This window comes from Chenopodium album, chromosome 4, assembly GCF_948465745.1.
Source record: "Chenopodium album chromosome 4, dcCheAlbu1.1, whole genome shotgun sequence".
Lineage (NCBI taxonomy): Eukaryota > Viridiplantae > Streptophyta > Magnoliopsida > Caryophyllales > Amaranthaceae > Chenopodium > Chenopodium album.
In genome coordinates, this window is record NC_137837.1 from 73,195,057 (window position 1) to 73,214,524 (window position 19,468).

The 19,468-nt window shown below is 32.6% G+C and overlaps 1 protein-coding gene across 1 annotated transcript; it reads left to right on the plus strand.

Moving 5' to 3' along the window:
- Positions 1-438: 438 nt before the first annotated feature.
- Positions 439-5,558, plus strand: LOC145627241 (ABC transporter G family member 9-like). The gene is made up of 4 exons (XM_081679631.1): positions 439-686; positions 3,044-3,845; positions 4,196-4,521; positions 4,799-5,558. Exons 1-4 carry the CDS (start codon positions 558-560, stop codon positions 5,465-5,467), a joined length of 1,926 nt encoding a protein of 641 aa, XP_081535757.1. The 5' UTR covers positions 439-557; the 3' UTR covers positions 5,468-5,558.
- The last annotated feature ends 13,910 nt before the right edge of the window (positions 5,559-19,468 follow it).

A 19,468-nucleotide genomic window follows, 5' to 3' on the forward strand; every position in this document is an offset into this window, starting at 1 on the left:
GAAGTTAGACATTGAGTAAGAACACAAAATTTTGTTCTATTCTATGCTTATATGATATTATATTTTTCTTATTATATATAATACGAAATATACGTTCTTTTTATTTTTTATTAAAAAACTTTTTTTTTTTTTAAAAAAAATTGCTTTTAAACTACAAAATTACAAAACCTTTTTTTCTTAATGATGTTGTTGTGTTGCCGACCCCTCATCTCATGGAATCAAAAGTTACACATATTAATTCAACACTTCTACCAGAATTGATAGGAGATATTTCCGGAGATTTCTAAACAACTTTATTTTTTGTTATTAAAATTACTTTTGAATTTTGATTTTCTTTTTAAATATAAAAAGAAAAAAGATAGAAACGTGAGTACTTCTTTCATATATACTCAATTTTATCTTTTTATAACTCTTATATTCCTCTTCATATATCTTGCATGTAAAGCTAAACACTTATTAAATTGTAAAATTTAATAAGTTTGTTATATTACACATAAACATACCCTAATTTTGATTATTTTATCAATATTTTAGTTACATAGTTTTTTAGAACATTAATGCGAGAAGAAAGAAATATGGATGTGGAAGAAGTACAAGTGAATGATTTAGAAGCTCAACAAAAGAAGACAATGGAATTTGATCGAACCAAAATTCAGAAAAAGGCTAAGCAACCCGTTACATTGAAGGTAATTTTGTTTTTTATTTTGTTTATATATCTTTATTTATTAATCTTTAATGTAATAATGTTGTTGCATGAAGTATCACTTCACATGTAGTTAAAAATACGGACTCCATATCAAGAATTTTATCGGACTCGAATCTGAATTAGTCGGAGTTTAATAATATATTCTTTGAGGATTTATTGAATTTGTCAATGAATTAAAATCCTTGCTGGGTTTTAGATGCATCTATGCTGAGTTTGGCGTTGAATGTGTATGAGAGTTATCAAGAAAAACGGAGGTCGGAGGAAAAAAATAAAATCAACATCATGAACTGGAAAATTCTTTATCTTTTTAAAATTTCCTAAGATGAATGTGATTTTTTTTTTGATTTTTTTTTTTTTTTTTTTTTTTTTTTTTTTTACGGGTGTTGTGAATGTGATTTGATGCATAGTCAAATTTTTTTTTTTTTTTCTAATGGTCTTTTGCACTTTTAGGTTTACTAAAGTGACACATAATTAATACTACTCATAATCCTATAAGATACGAGAGTGGGTTATAGAAGATCTTGTGATCGATTTTCATCACCTGCTTTTGTGGTTCTTTAAAAAAAATTAAAAAAAAAAAAAAAATCCTTTAAGATGTGCGTTCAACTGTGGCATTTTTAATCAAAAATAAAAAGTTGTACTTCGTTTGTAATTTATACTTTGTAGTCTTGTAAATGTTTATTATCTATTTTTTTTCACAAACAAAAGTATAGTTATTATAGTAGCATAAACTCTTAGTTATTATAGGATGTCTAAAAAAACAGGTATATCCCTCACAATCCTAAGACATATACTACCTCCGTTACAGGTTATGTGCAACGATTAGACATTTTTCCTCTCTACTTTATGTCAAATCGTTGCACATAACATATAACGGAGATAGTAAACAATAACATTTATTTTTATATAAATTAACATATTCCTTTCTTATCAATCAACAACCAATCTACTATACGTTTATACCAACACAAACCATGGAATATAATTTGTAGGGACTAAATATAAAGTTGTTTCTTTTTTCTTTATTCTTCTAGGGTAAGAAAGTGTTTTTTTTTTTTTTTTTTTTTTTTCTGTTATATATAATTAATAGATTGAATGAGCATTAGGGTGACTGGTGAGGTAAGTAAACATAAAGTTTCTACTTTAAAAAATTAAAACTTTAAAGAATTATCTAGAAAAATTAATCAACATATACTCCATACTATACAAATATTGCACACTATACGTATGTAAGCTCATGTAATCTTGAATAACTAACATTGTCAGTTTGCACTGAACCTACAGATGTCTAACCATGTTAAGTGTTACCATTACTATACCGCATTGTCCCGACCCTATATTGACCCTATAAAATATGACCCTCTTTGACCTTGACCCGCAACCGACCCGCACTGACCCTAACCCGACCCGCCCAATAACCAGGTCCAGTTACAATTACTCAGAAATAAAGTCAATACTTTAAGCAAAAGTTTCCTAATCATTAACAATATAACTTGTAATTTTGTTGGTGAAAATTGATGAAAATGAGGTTTTATTAACTTGTGATTGAGGAGTATCTTACTTATAAGAAAAGTAAATGTCATTAATCATGCATTAAGATTAATAGATGACCAAGCTAATTTGATTACACTTTACTTTATCTTTTCTAATTTTAGTGAGCTATATAACCGATCAAGAAGGTCCAAAATACTCTTCTTGGAGAAATTTTATAATGTCATCATCAAAGGATGTCATATTATCGAAAAATAGTTCATTTCTAAAGTCATCATAATATATGATGTTACCTTTGTCTAAATAAGACACATAATTATGATGCATGCTACTATGTCTTGTTGATGCTCCTTTGCATCTACAACGATTTATACGGCCAAGTAAAGTATATTTATAGAATTGCATGATTAAGGGCCTGTTCAACTTAATTTCAGTTCAGTTCAGAATAATCAGTTTAGTTCCTAATTAATTTCCTTCTCTCATAAACAATTCATTTAAGCTTTATTCAATTCAATTCAATTTAGCTCCAATCAATTCAATTAAGCTCCAATCAATTCAATTCGATTCAGTTCACTTTTTTTTTCAATAAATTAGAACGGACCCTTAAAAGTTGATTACGAGTGTAGTGATACATTACTATTCATGGTCACGGAACACAATTTATTTTAAAAGCGTACTTTGATATTATGTGCTATATAGTATGAAGTATATTTTATCAAAATTTCATATTATTTGCAATTTTGGGTATTATTTGTGAGATATAAAATATTAAAATGTTCGAAAGTATTACATTTATCATGAATATGTATCACATGAACTGAAACCTTTTTTTTCCCTCATTTGCAGTTTAAGGATGTGGTATACAAGGTGAAATTTCAAATACCGAGCAATAAAAAGGTTAAAAACACTACAGATTCACCATTGCGAGAGCGGGTCATACTAAATGGGATATCGGGTGTGGTTAAGCCCGGCGAAATGCTAGCAATGCTTGGTCCATCAGGAAGTGGTAAAACAACCCTTTTAACGGCCTTAGGTGGCCGACTAGGCGGCCACCTTACAGGAACCATAACATACAACGGGAAACCATTCTCGAACCAAATGAAACGTAACACCGGTTTTGTAACACAAGATGATGTGCTCTATGCTCATTTAACCGTGACGGAAACTCTAGTATACACTGCATTATTAAGACTACCAAACACATTTACCAAAGAACAAAAGATTGGTGTAGCTGAGGATGTTATACTCCAAATGGGCCTAACTAGGTGCAAAAATAGCATTATTGGGGGCCCATTTATGAGGGGTATATCTGGTGGTGAGAGGAAGAGGGTTAGTATTGGGCAAGAGATGTTGATTGACCCGAGCCTTTTGTTCCTCGACGAGCCCACATCGGGTTTGGACTCAACCACGGCCCAACGAATCGTGTCGACGTTGTGGGACCTAGCACAAGGAGGGAGGACAGTTGTGATGACTATACATCAACCTTCAAGTAGGTTGTTCTATATGTTTCATAAGGTCTTATTGTTGTCTGAAGGTAACTCTTTGTATTATGGTAGTGGTTCTGATGTTATGGACTACTTTCAAAGTGTTGGGTACGTGCCCAAAGTTCCGATGAATCCGGCTGATTTTCTCCTAGACCTTGCAAATGGTAGGCGAATGAAGTGGGTCAACCTCTTTTTGGTGTCTAATGTCCTGACTTATTTATACCACATACGTACATATAAAAAACTTAAAGTTCGTTTGGTATTACTGTGGTTTTCTGTTTTTTGTTATTTTGATTTAATGATTTTTAAAATAGTCAAAGTTATTAAAATCGTGATAGTTTATGACAACAGAAAAGTGGAAACATTTTCTGTTTAATCAAAATTAAAAAAAAAATAAAAAAAAAAAAAAGAAAATTGAAAACAATAAACAATGTCAAACAAGTCCTTTATTTTCTTAGTGAAACTGTTAAAACAATTAGCGAGACTCTTTGAATTTAACCTTTGTGAATTTCAGGGGTGTCCCCGGATGAGTCAGAAGATCAAGTGACGGTGAAAGAAAGACTAATTATGGCATCCAAGAACCATATAGCAACCAAATTGAAAGCAGAATTGCAAGAAGAAGACGGTGTGGTTGCTGATCATAATAAGAATGAGTCTAATACGAATGTTGGGAAGTGGCCAACTACTTGGTGGCAACAATTTATCGTACTTCTTCAAAGGGGTATGAAAGAGCGAAAGCACGAATTTTTCGACGTTCTTAAGATCACACAAGTCATTGTTGTAGCTTTCCTAGTAGGACTTTTATGGTGGCAGTCCAAGATCACTCACTTACAGGACCAGGTAACATAATTAATTACTTCGTATATAACTATTTATTTTAGGGTAATGTTATATGTAGCCCTTAGGGCTATGAATAAACATTTAATAACAATTGCATGACAAAATCACGCGCAAATCAGTTTAATTAATGTTATATATTCAATTTTTTTAATTTTTTTTTTCAATTTTAGCTTCTTATATGTAGCCTTAAGGGCTATGTATAGTCTTTTTTTTTTTTTTTTTTTTTATGGTTCATGAACGTATAATTTATGACATTGATATGAATTTTATTTTACAGATTGGATTGCTATATTTCTCAACCGGATTTTGGGGTTTCTTCCCATTATTTCAATCCATCTTCGCATTCCCACCAGAACGTATGGTGCTCGCAAAGGAACGTTCATCAGGAATGTACAGACTATCCTCCTACTTCATAGCGCGAATGGTTAGTGATCTACCAATGGAGCTAATACTACCCACAATATACATTGCCATAACTTATTTTATGGGTGGACTAAAGTATAAGGCCACATGTTTCCTCTACTATTTGTTCTCTCTTCTCTTAAGCATCATGGTTTCGCAAGGCCTAGGCCTTGCGCTAGGTGCACTTGTCATGGACCTTAAGGCCGCGACAACCTTAGGGTCAGTGCTCATGCTCACATTCCTCCTAGCAGGCGGGTTCTACGTTCAAAACATCCCTGCCTTTATTAAATGGATTAGGTACTTATCGATTATGAACTATAACTACAAGTTGTTGCTCGGGTCGCAGTATAAGCCAGGGGAGACTTACCCCTGTGGTGAAGGTAAATTGTGCTTGGTGGAAGATTTTCCTTCTGTTAAATCAGTAGGACTTAGAGGGCAGCTTGTTTCCGCGGTTGTTTTGGTTGTTATGTTTGTTGTGTATAGGGTAATTGCTTATGTTGCACTTATGCGTATTGGTGTAACGCGAAAAATTAAGAAAGCCTAAATAATGTATGCTTAGCAATCTACTAGAGATTTTGGTAGTATTTTGATCTTTACCCTTTAGCAATTATGTTTGCAAGATTTTATGCAATGTATTATAGTAGCTCTGACAGAATAACATGCATTATGTTGTATTGTTGTTGATATTTAGAATGGTTTTCTGAAGAACAATATAGTCTGACCTTTTTAGTTGGGCTTTTTAGTTTAATCCAAGAGAAATTGGGCTTTTTAGTTGCATTAATTGGGCCTTAATTCAATGCAAGCTCCCCAATTCCTATCACACCTAATAACGATTTGAAAAGGCTAGCCATGACCTAACTCAAAAGAACTGGGAATTTATCAAAGATGTTCATAACCGGATACCCAACCAGATGACAACTTTTAAAAGCTAGCCATGACCTAACTCAAAATACTAAGCCGAGTTGTAGGGTATTGGATATTTTTCTCAAGCTTGTTATTTAAAAATTATATATTCTTACATGCACTCGGATGTATCTAAAGCTGTACACCCTGAAAACTTTAAACAACAGATGTAGAATGAAACAAATTCTGAATCAACTAATCAAGCGACAAGTTGAGATACTTTTCCCAATCCCTCAAGTTTATATATACCACCTTGATAATTTGATGAATGAGTTGTGAGTTTATAATAATTTGATGAATGAGTTGTTACCAACTTGCCACTCTTGCCGAAAATAATTATTCCAATACCATGTTAAACATGTTTAGTTGGCATCTACTCTACAGGGAACAAAGGAACAAGCTGTTACATATTTGAGATCCAATAAATAGATAAGACACAATTATTGAGAATCACACACTTGTAAAAACAAGAATTTTAAGAATTGAGTATCATACGAGTACATGCAAACTATAATTTTTTTTTTTTTAATTATAAGGAGGACCCTGATCAAACCTTAACCCTCATGGCTTTTAGTCTGATATTTGCAGGTTAGGCCCGCATTTGGGAGTAGAGGGGAGGGTAAGATATCTTTATCCCCAAGTACCCTCACTTGGTAGGATTCGAACCTCATACCTCTAGGATTTGAGGTAATAGTCTTACTAGATGAGTCAACACTTTGTTGGTTTAGTACATACATATTTGATGGTAGTCATAGTTTGGAACCACTAATGGATGCAAGAAAGATTTATCAAATCAACAAACAAGAACACAAATTTTACTTAGTTTACTAACAATGAGCACGAATTGGTAGGGAAGGAAATTTTAATTGAACTTGAGAATAGTAAAGTTTACAGAATAATATTGGCTACTTTAAATCCAAACTAACAATTACAATGACAATTACAAACACTAACAATCCATCATAAATGCATGCTAATTGCAAAAATTAAATAGCTAATCTGAGCTGGGAAGTGGAGATTAAGCATATCTATAGTGAAGGAAATAGAGCAGCATATTGGCTAGTCAATCAAGAAATTATACAAAACAACATTATCGAGTTGATTCAAATCCCCTTTTAACTTAAGGTCGTATTTTGCATAATGATATAGTTAACATGTTCTATATCTCCTTGATTTTGTTTTTCGCGTTTGGCCCCCATGTGCACCCAAAATAAATAAATAAATAAATAAACATTTAAAGATGTTTACAAAATTTATACTCACCCCGTTAGTACTAAGCACGGCCACTTTTAAAGCTTTTCATTTATCTTATACAAGTATTTTCTTAACCTTAAATTTTCTTTTTGAGTAATAAAGCATAATACTCAAAAAGTACTAAAATTTTTCTTTAATTAGCTAATTGATTGATTAGCTAGTTGCATTTACTTGGTATTTTTTTAACAGTTGATCATCATCATCTTCTCATTCATCATCATCATCAAAGAAAAAAAAAAAAAAAAAAAAAATTACTTGGTATTTCAAGATTACGAGACCCTTTTTTCCGAGATCCTTTATCTAACCACCAACTTTTGACACGCCATTAGTCGGCTATGACAAGAATTTATGGGTATAGATGCTATCCTCAATTCCTCATTCTTCACACTTACATCTTGGTTTATATGTACTTCGTACTAACTCATTTGATGCCATCCTTAATAAGATTTTCAACTAAGTTCTGAATTTCTAGTTTCATTTACTTCAAATTAGTAGTGTTATTACAATTTGTTTGCAATGTCAACTAATCTCATGTTATATAATTTCACATCTTGGGCATTGAATTTGGTACTAAGCTTGATGTAATATGTGCATTATTTAATTTCTTTGACTAGGATTTGCTCTCAATTTTAATTTCAAACTTGTTATTAAATTAAACTTGGGGTACTCAAAAAGTGAGCGAAAAATTAGTCTAAATTAAAAAACATTGCCGTTTACAACTCTTTATAATTATAATTAGGTTGTGACTTTTTTAAAGTTAACATAAACTACGCCTAAGAAGAGTGTAACTACATACAAGCAAACTTACGCTTTCATTCATCTTTAAAAGCTAACTACATACAAATTCCGATAGGATATCATCCTAAATCAAAACATGTCCCTTATCCTTGCCAAAGTGATGGATATCATATGTCATCGAAGCGTTTTATCTCTATCTCAAAATAAACCAATCTCCAATAATCTAGATTTGTAAGTGATTACCAAAGATGTTGGGCAGATAATGGAAAAAGGAAAGCCATCCTTAACCAACCAATTGAAAAAGGGGGATTAATTAGATAAGTTCTAACTAAAGTAAGTACTATTATTCCATACAAAGACCAACCAATAATGTCGGCTTTGTGAATTGAATCAATTCAAACTATATATAATACTCAAGTTTAAGTACTTCATAAATAATTTAATTAGGTAGAACTACTTTAGTTAATTAATTAATTAATTAAGTCAAGAAAATGTTGATTTTGTGTACGTTAATTAAGCTAGTCTAGCTTTATTTTTCTTTAAGCATTTAAAAGGCATTGGTCACTTGCCTAAATTTTTCCACCTTTAGACTGTAATTCCGCGTGCAATTGTGTACTATGTTCATTCGCATATTATAGCCCACAACAAGGATTGGGACCAATTAAATTAATTAATTCAAAGATTATGTACAAGCAACCCATTTTATGAATGAATTCACACTTAGTGTTGGAATTTTGCCTAGTCTAGTGGACTAGTGGAGTCACAAACTAATTATAATTTTCAATTTAATATTATTAAATTTGCATTCATCTATGAAATTTATTCTCAAATGTAGGAACTCAATAACATATTTCCATTATTTATGAAGAGAAAGAAACTTTCCACTAAAACACTAGCAGCAATAGTAAAAGTTAAAGAGTACAAAATTAGCTGATTTTGAGATCGATTCTCATCACTCGCTTTTGTGGCTTACACAAAAATACCGCATATGCGATAGAAAAAGACCAATAGTTTTCCCATGTAGAAGAATAAAGAAAATAAGAAAGGTTTTAATTAAAATTTTTGAACAAATTATTATATTTTCAATTGGTTTTAAGATGAAATTTTATTTGGCTTGTACTCATACTACGTAAGTGATCAAACATTTAAATGTTCCTCTAGCATGAACTTATATGTGGATTGTGAACTGATGAAGATTTTCCAAAATAAATAAATAATAATAAATAAATAAATAAATAAATAAATACCTTAAATGTAAGATGGAATTTCAGCTCACTGTGAAACTATTTGTTGAAATAGTTGGATTTGCCCATTGCTTTTCACCAAATAGAGCATTAAAATCATAGATCGATTATTACAATCAAGTCTCTTAATTATTATGAGCAAAATATTTGTTAATGATTGATTTGTTAGAAATAAACGACGTAGATTTTTAAGGAGGAAATCAATACTGAACAATGATTTATAAATCCCTAGGGTTGGTAATACTTTAATTGTAATTATTCAATAACGAATAATCATATAACTTTTATGACATTTTCTTTTTCAATTTATTGCATTAAAGACATTTATCGATGTATCTCTTAATCAGTCATGAACATTGCCAACCTAATGATCGATAATTATAATTATAATATCATACAATTGATACGCTACCAATTGGTTGATTAATTAGTTACAAGAATTATAGGTATGTATGGTGTGTGCATTCATAATCCAGATGTATAACAACAATCTTTGAAGCTTCAAACAGTTGCAATTAGGCCACTTCTTTTAATATCGTTAGTATTGTCCATTAGTTTTTTTTTTTTTTTCAAAAGATTTGGTGCATCTCCTAGCCTCGTCTATATGAATGTAGCTAGTGATGATATTTTTGGTCAACAACAAAACACTCGTGAATATCAATAGTTTTATTGCCGTCACATTTAAGAGCCCATGCTTATTAGAACCCACATGCTATACTGGCCTATACAACGATGCAAACATATTTGAAAATGATGCTACACAATAATAATTTGTACTCGTTATTACGGAGTATTATTACTCTGTACTATTATTATGTAAAAAAAATATACAATCGATCATAGGTTTTTAACTATCAGAGTATTAGGTTAACCTTTTAGTAGAACTAGTCCTCTAACATGGTATTAAGAGGTAGCATGACTCTGCACAAAGCTCACGAGTTCATATCTCATCCACCCCCAACTTTCAAGTGGAATATTTCGTGCTATGTATGAGGGTAATAAACATGTCACATCCACAATTCAAATCCAAAGGCTCTTATGTGAGGGGGCATGACCAATTATACTACCTCCGATCCACTTTACTCGCAACTATTTCCTTTTTGGGATGGTCCAAATTACTCGCAACTTTCCCATTTCTTTCCTTTTTTAGTAAACTTTTTAATGTGAAATTACTATTTTACCCTTATTTTTTTAATAAATCAACTTAGTTATATTACTAACCTTATCTGATTAATAAGAAGACTGATTAATTAAATTAATCATTCCCACCAAAATTATACCCCAACCCTTCAAATTCATCAACTCTCCAACTGCCCCAATTGAATGCTCCTCATTCAATTCATCTGATGAATTGGTTGGAGTTCATTTATTCTGGAGAATTCTCCAGAATAAATCCCTCCCACCTAAACCCTAGTTCTTACTTTCTCTCTCTTCTCTCGCCGAATCGATTCCTCTCTCACTCTCTCTCTCTCTCTGTAATCCTTGTTTGGTTTTCTCTGAATTCCTCTTTCAATGGGTTCCTCTACTGACAAAAACCTAGATCTAACTTGCCATGAAACCCTTGAAACTAGTGCTACCAGCCGCCGATCTGGTAGCGTCACCTACAAACCCCGCCGTGGAACGGGTGTCCTGAAACCCATTCGTCGCGCTTCAGTCATTGCTAGGAGGCGGATTCGTGGTGCGAAACTCGCTGACTATGACAGCGACGAGGAGCCGCCTAAGCTGGTGTTCTCTGAAGCCGTGGCCCGTGATGAACCACCGTCTGTGGTGGTTCCTGCTGGTGAGGGTTTCGTGGTTGCTGCGGTGGTTTCTGCTGGGGGTTCTGGGTCTCCAGTGACTGAGGTGGAGGTTTCAGCCACCGGATCTGCTACAGGGGAGTCGAACCCTGTAGATCTGGAGGTTTCTGGGAGTCCCATGAGCGTGACGACGGCCCTTCCTCTGGCGTAAAACGCATCAAATCTGGTCCTCCAGATGGCATGTCGAGGGAGGAAGTGATTGACGCCTATTTGCAGATCTACTACCCTCAGTTCAACCCCCCTCGTAATTGAATGCGCAGCGTATACTCTATTAAACCCTAATTTTTTGTTTTCTGATTCTCTGTGTTTGTGCTGTTGATGTGCAATTCTGGATAATCACTGTGATTTGATGATTGTTGTTGATGATTGTGTGATTGTGTGAGTTGTTAATTACGGATAATGACTGTGATTTCATTGACATGATTACTTGATGCATGAATGTTGGCGTAATTGTCTAGTAATTGTGTTAGCAGCTCTGTTTTGGGATGATGGTGGTTGATAGATGGTTGTATGTGGTTGTTAAAAGACTGGTGTTTTGGGACCCATTTGATTTATGTTATGGGCTGTTGTTTGGTAGCACTACATTTGATGCGTTTTGCAGTTGCTGGATTAGTTCATTAGTTGATGCATGAATTCACAGTTGTTTGGTTGGTTATGGTTGTTGAGAATGAGTCCCCTGCTGTGACCCTTGTCTTGTGCCTTTCATGCGTTGAGTCCCTTTTTTGATAATGCACACCCCTTTTGGTTTTCCATATGATGATGGGACTCATCTGATAGCTACTTGGGTGGTTTGGATGCTCCATAAACCTTGTCAAAAAGGTTTGTGTTGAGGTACCAACACTCACTAAAGCTTTAACTGAAATCTTAACCCTTCTGATGGAAATAATAGGCTCTAAAAATGAAACAAAAATATAGTGAAACATGTAACTTTTTGTTAATCAAAATATTTGTACTTGACTAATTACATGACTGCCTAAAAAATAAACAAGTTGTATCCACCAAAAGTACACATAACCTACACATAAGCTAACACAAAAGGTTGTTTGAATAGGAAAAGGTTATATGTGGCAGTCAATTATGAGTCCCTTAATAGTTGGCTTCCTAAACTAAGACACAGTCATCAGTCTGCATCTACTTCCATGTGGCCTTCATCATCTCCTGTAATTGTGACTGTGTCCAAAAAATAAACAACTTGACCTATTAGCTCCCTGTCTGCTTGAAGTAGTTGAGGTAGTAGTCCTTGGCTGTCCAAGCTTCTCTTCTTCATGTGTGGGGGAGAGAAGTTATTACCCCCTTGCTTTTCCAGAATCTTAATAAGGCAGGATTGAAGGGTGATCCATGTGTACTTGTTTAATGTAGGATCAAATTCTTGAAATGCTCTTGCCACTTACTTGATTAAGTCATCTAGATTCCTTGGAAAAGATTGATATTGTAATGATTGAATGACACTAAACAACCCTAAATCTAAAACATTTGTTTCTGGTGACTGAGCTGGGTGGAATATGAATTGAATGTTGAATCCATGTGCATGACAAGCTGCTTGAAATTCTTCATCCTTTGGTACCTGATGAGGCCTGGCATTATCCCATTGGATGATTATGTCCTTTGGTAACTGCTCTGGCCATTTTGCATAGATTGTTGGGATAACATGTGTTAGCAGCATTTCCCTTATGCATTCTTTTGTGACACTTTGAATTGCCTTTGTCTCTAGAGTCCTAACATCTCTGTTCTTGCTTTTCTTTTTGGCCCTTTCATATTTTACAAAAGGAAAAAGGCCATACTTTCCATCATATATCATGTTGTTTTCAGCATCAAACAATGGTTTACCTATCATTCCCATAAACATTGCTTTGATTTTGAACCTCTTTGATTGTTGAGCCCTGTATGGATCATCTTCTGTTGGAAGTAGGTAGAAGGTTCTTGTTTCTGAATTGATGTAGAACCATTTTTCATCTAAATGTATCCATTGCTGCACATCAGTAAAAGTTGGGTCCCCAATTGCTGGAACAGGATTAATTAGACTTAAAACCCATTTAAGTCTAGCCACTTTGTGCTTCTCTGTCAATGCTGGATGATTTGTGCTTGTGTGTGTTCTCAGCTTGCCTTGCTGCCTTAGCCTATGCAATGCTGTTTTGGGTATTTTCAGTGCTCCAGCATATCCCCTTTCAGTTGTTCTTTTGTACAATGGTACAGATGTCAGAAACTCATCTGTGTATTGTTTTGCTTTGTGTCCTGTCCTGCCTAATTTTTTGGTATTAACATCAACAACAATACCTTCAGCTAGAGATTGTTTAATTACCTGAAACCATCTTGTTGTTGTAGATTTGTGCACTGAATGTTTTCTTGCCAAATTGGCTAAAAAGCCTCTTGCGGTGAGTCCCCCTCCATGTGCAACATAATCTCCTCAACAATTGCTCTTTTCTGTTCCACTGTCATCTCTCTTGTTGGTCTGCAATTGTGTTGTAACTCTTCTTGGTTTGCATCATCATCTGCATCATACCCATCAGCATCATACCCATCAGCATCATTACCTTCATCATATTGTTGTTGTTCATGCTCTGAATTAGATGACCCTTCATACTCTTCTTGGTTGAATTGTTGTTCGATTAACTCATCTTCCATGAGCTGGTCTTGTTGAATTAACTCATCCATAAGTTCGTGTACGAACTCTCCCATGAGTCCCTTCTCTTTTGAAAAAATTTCAGGATTGCTTTTTGGTGATGAAATGGCGGCTGGTGGTTTTTGGACGGTAGTCAACGGAGCCTATTATTGAAGCTGCATCTACTAACGTTGCTCTAGGATTTAGGATTAAACTAATCTAAGTTTAGATGGCTTGTAATTTTTTAGGGTTGCCTGTATTTTTTACTTAATTAACTAATTTCTCTGATGTTGGTACTTGAATTATTCATCCCCCCTCCCCCCTCCCCAATTCTCCTAAAACTTTGCTTTTGAAAATGGAGAATTGGAAGGGATGCCCTGCTTTTATATAGGGTCTTTTGTTTGAAATTAATGCTAAAATTTGAAACTTTGGGGAAATTTGCTGTCTTTTTGAATTTTGGGGAAAATTTGGGAGGGAAAAAACCTTCCCAAAAAATTTCGCCCCTTAGTAAGCTGCCAGGAAAAAAAAAGGTGGGAATTTCCCACTCTTTTCACTAAAGTACAACCCATAAAAAAAGTCAATAAAAGGGGACCACAATACTTCCCTCCAATTTTAACTCATAATTACATACCCTTACTTTTTCTAAATCCCCCCTTAAAAGTTTTGCCTTGGCCTCCGCAAACCCCCTCAAAGTTGCGGGTAAAGTGGACCGGAGGTAGAATAAACGAGCCTAAGCTTTAACTATATCATCTTAAACTTTGGGTTGAGTTGATTTTGGTCTTTTAATTATTATTATTTTTATTATTCACTATGTCCCATTTAAGCTTTTTGGATTAAATGGTATAAACAATAAGGAACAGAGGGAATATAAAATAAAACTTTAATTATTGACTAAAACTTTTGGTTAATCTATTATTTGACATGGTATCAAAACCAGGCACCATGACAACATGTTTACAGCTTCAAATTTTATTAACCCCTATATTTCAAGGTAAAGAACATGAGGGAACTCATGCTACATACATCCTTATTGTCAAATATTCAACACTAGATATGCAATGTTATATCACTTTCTTGGTTTGTTCCAAATCACTTGTGGAACCATCCATATATATCCCGACCACATGTTGCTCAAAATATATCAACTGGTACATTGCTAAAATTGTACAACAAATGACCTTATGGTACAACTTGTATAACAGAATTGCAATAATAAATGAGGAATATACTCACATAAGTCACATTATTACTACTATTATAATGTCACAAAAATCGTTTTCGATCACATGGAAGCTGAGGTTATACTTGCTTTTTTTTTTTTTTTTTTTTTTTTTTTAGTTGACACCGTTTGACTTCAACACTATTCACACAATACGTTTTGACTCTCTTTTTTGGTTCATAGATTCGATTTAACATATTCGTGTGGGATCTTGTTTGAATCGTTTCAATGTATATTTCATTAATATCGACTTTATATAATTTTACAATGTTGATAATTAGATATATTAATCGTTAAAAACATGAGTTGACAAGCGTAATAATAAAAAGGTGTTTAAAAAAAAAAACAGAGAAAGTATAAAATAGAGCAAGTGATGATCAATTGAAGTGACAAATGTAGAGTATGATGTATAACAGGTACAACACTCGTAAAAAGCACGTGAAAGGTGTGTGTAACAGTCCAAGTTGTTAAAATAGTGACAAAATAATGCAAGCTGGTAATTACTGTAATAACTTAATAATTAAGTGTCCGAAATTACAGTAAGCTAAAGCCGACCAAATCTTTTGAAAACAACGAAGTTATATTATTATTTATAAAGATGCACGAGGGCAAATAAGAAAATCAGAAAAGAAAATTCATAGTACTTCTTCTTTCTAATCTCAAGTCATAGATGTACAGTTGATTGATCCTTGAATTGGACTTTTTTTTTTTTGTTGAATTACGGCTGTCAAATGTCAATTTTGTTGCCGGATTTTTCTCCTATTTATTACAAGTAATGTTTTATCCACTCGTTAATTACAGATTTACAAAGTACAAAGTATTGATTATGTGGCAATAAAAATAGGGTAATGCTATACATAGCCCTTAGGGCTATATATAAGCATTGAATTTACTCTTGGAAAATGTATAAAGTTAGGAATTAATAACAAAAACACGCGCAAATCGGTGTAATTAGTTTGTTTTTGTCAGGATTTTCTAAATTTAAACAATTTTCAAAAGTAAATTAAATGCTTATATGTAGCCCTTAGGGCTATGTATAGCATTTTCCATAAAAATAAAGTTTGACAGTAATTATGAATTATACAACCGTTACATAGATAACGTGAAGTAATCTAGCATTTAAGGTTAATTCTGTTGACTACATTTTATTTTTATACCCCGTAATCTATATCTATACTTAGTATTTAAAAACACAAACCATCATCCCCATCATGCCACATGTAATTAAAATTTATTTTTCACCAATGCCACATGTCACCTCCCTTCATTAATTAATCCCCTTTCTTATTATTTTAAAAAAGAACTAGCTTTAATTCAATACATGTATGAATGTTCCCTTCAAAAAAAAAAAAAAAAAACATATATGAATGTTATTTGATTCATTTTCCCCCAACTTAATATCTCTACAATTACATTCAATTATCACCCCTTCTTCTCCTTTATAAACTATTCATTTTCCAATTAAAACATATTATAAAACAAAAGTTACTATTGTACCCCTTATAAACATCCTGTGCATTGCACGGGTCAGAAGGCTAGTTTATATTAATGCATAATACAATCCCTGCATTGATCAATCTTGAACTGTACCATTTTTGTTTATAGTTGTTTTATTTACGTTATTACATATACTTTTTTTTTTTTAATGTTTACCTCTGTTACTTTTATCGTAATTATGAATTATACAACCGTTACATAGATAACGTGAAGTAATCTAGCATTTAAGGTTAATTCTGTTGACTACATTTTATTTTTATACCCCGTAATCTATACTTAGTATTTAAAAACACAAACCATCATCCCCATCATGCCACATGTAATTAAAATTTATTTTTCACCAATGCCACATGTCACCTCCCTTCATTAATTAATCCCCTTTCTTATTATTTTAAAAAAGAACTAGCTTTAATTCAATACATGTATGAATGTTCCCTTCAAAAAAAAAAAAAAAAACATATATGAATGTTATTTGATTCATTTTCCCCCAACTTAATATCTCTACAATTACATTCAATTATCACCCCTTCTTCTCCTTTATAAACTATTCATTTTCCAATTAAAACATATTATAAAACAAAAGTTACTATTGTACCCCTTATAAACATCCTGTGCATTGCACGGGTCAGAAGGCTAGTTTATATTAATGCATAATACAATCCCTGCATTGATCAATCTTGAACTGTACCATTTTTGTTTATAGTTGTTTTATTTACGTTATTACATATACTTTTTTTTTTTAATGTTTACCTCTGTTACTTTTATGGGTCTTTTGTGACAATGTGGATTTTATTCATTGATTGAAAAAAAAAAAAAAAAAAAACCTTTATTCATTGTTTAATTTATTATTTTCTACCTAACTTAATGGAACAATATACTATATACAAATACTTGATTGACATGATAAGATAAAATTTTTGGAAAATAAAGATGTTGTTTACCTTGGTACTTTTGTTAATGAAACTATATCCAACCTTCAACCAAACAACATTTCTCACTTCCTATGAATGAATATATACAATGTAAATTAAATTCTCTTCATAATAAATTTTACTTTCTATGTTCAACTAATTAAATTCATTCAATAAAGGCTGATAATGATTTTGATTAAAAAAGTTATAGAAGTGGGTGCTTTAGAGATCCCACAAAAGTCAAGTGTGTAGACTAATAAGGAATGGTGGGAGACTCTTGATGTGACCTAATGATTTTTTGAATTTGAGTTTGTGTTTTAATTTCCTCTAAACATTAATAATGAAATAAAAGATTTTGATGAGCATGAACAATTTTTTTTTTTCTGTAGATTAATTTATTTTTCCATTAATCATACATGCACTTTATTATTATGATTCACAAATTTTATTGGCTTTCAACCCCTAGCTACCTTAAAATCATGACTCCACTATATATAACTTGTTAATTGTTCATTCTTAGTGATTAATTGATTATCTTAAGAAAAGATTTGCTTAAAGGTCGAGGCATGATAATGTAAAAATTAACATAAAAATGAAGAGTCACTATATAATTTTAACACAGGAAACCCTAGTCCACCTTTTATGTAATCCAAATTATGCATAAAAAAATAGGTAAAATACACTTGTTATACATACAATTATTAAATTAGATTGAGGTTAGGTAGTCAAATCTTAGTATGTCTTTCTTTTTAGTCCAAGATCTACCATTATGTAACGTAAAGATGTTTATTATCAGTGTGAGATAAGTCAGAAAAAGAAGGGTCATACAACATCTTAAGTTACGATCAATGAACTACAGGGTCAATATATGCTATAATGACGATCTCTATTAGATTAGCTAATTGAGATGACCGAGCTTCAAATCTATCACATATTACTTTGCTAATAAGGCTTTAAATCTATCACATAGTACTTTGCTAATAATATGAGTACGTGTATATAATTAAGTTTATGTATGGTACTAATAGTGGACACACACCACCCTTGACCCTGCTCAACAACTCAATAGTTGAACATGCAAAAAGTTAATAAAATGTACGTAAGTATTTACGTCTGAAGTGACATCATAGTACAAATGCACACGAGCGAAAAAGATTAGAGGAGAGAGAAAAGATTGTAGATTTCTTATCTTAATTAAGTAATACAGCTATTGGATGAGAACAAGTTGATTTTGTTCAAAAAAAAAAAAAAAGTAAAGATTGAGGTTCGTTTAACTCATAATTTGACCAAAGAATAAATACTTCACCTACACATTTTACTTTCGTGCATAAATCCATAATATTCTAGGATTTTGACATATATAAGACATAGAACTTAGACTTTATTTTTTTATAATAAGGTTTTCTACACTGAAGCTATGATATCTTGAATATTATTGGTCCACTTAACACCTCTTCTTCATTATACCACACAAATGTTTTTTCTTACAGGTGTTACTTTGACCCACCAAACTATTCCAATTATAGATGTCCCTATAAATCTCTTGAATGTGAGTCCTCACATGTGTGATGTGGCTTTTCTTGATTAAGACCTTCTATGTTTTGAACTAATCCGTTAAGCATTTTTAGGCCACTTATCACATAAAAAGCAACTCGTAGATTCCAACCCTTTAATTCTAATCTAGCTAGCTTGTGCAAACAGTAAACGTTAAAAAATGTAACAAACATTAGTAATATGTAGGAGTATTGTTATGTACTTAACAAAATTGAGGTTGATGATCATTAGTATTGAGAGTATCTACCCATCACCTAAAATTAAACTACGCCTGCAAAATATATTTTTTACGGTGAAGAATTTCAACTAGTATTACAGGTCAATCTATGTACATGAAGGTAGGATTCTAATACGGAGTACAATATAATATGTTGTACTACAAATAAAACCATATTACTAATAAATTTTATTTAAATATTTTCATAATAATAATGATGGTTGAAATAGGAAAAATGATTTCAACGTGACCGTCCAAGAAATTAATGGGCGTAAAGATAGTTCTGTGATAGCATGTGAGTAAGGACCCTCCGAGAGATGCAATGCATGGCTGAATATTATTTGAGTGCCTGCGTAGTCAAATCAAGAGATTGATAGGCGGCGAATAAAAATTGTGATTTTTGTGAACTTTTTTTGTGAGGTTGAGGTTGAGGTTGCATTGTCACTTGTGTGGAACTGCTCAAATGGATAAAGTTAGGGAGAGATTGATTAGGAAAATTCTTCAACCTAAAAGCTATTAGGAGTTCTTATGTCAAAAAGATGAGTAATTCCCGTTTATTTTAGGTAGTAGTACATTATTATGAGTTCGGGTTAGGCTCATCTATTTTAACCGG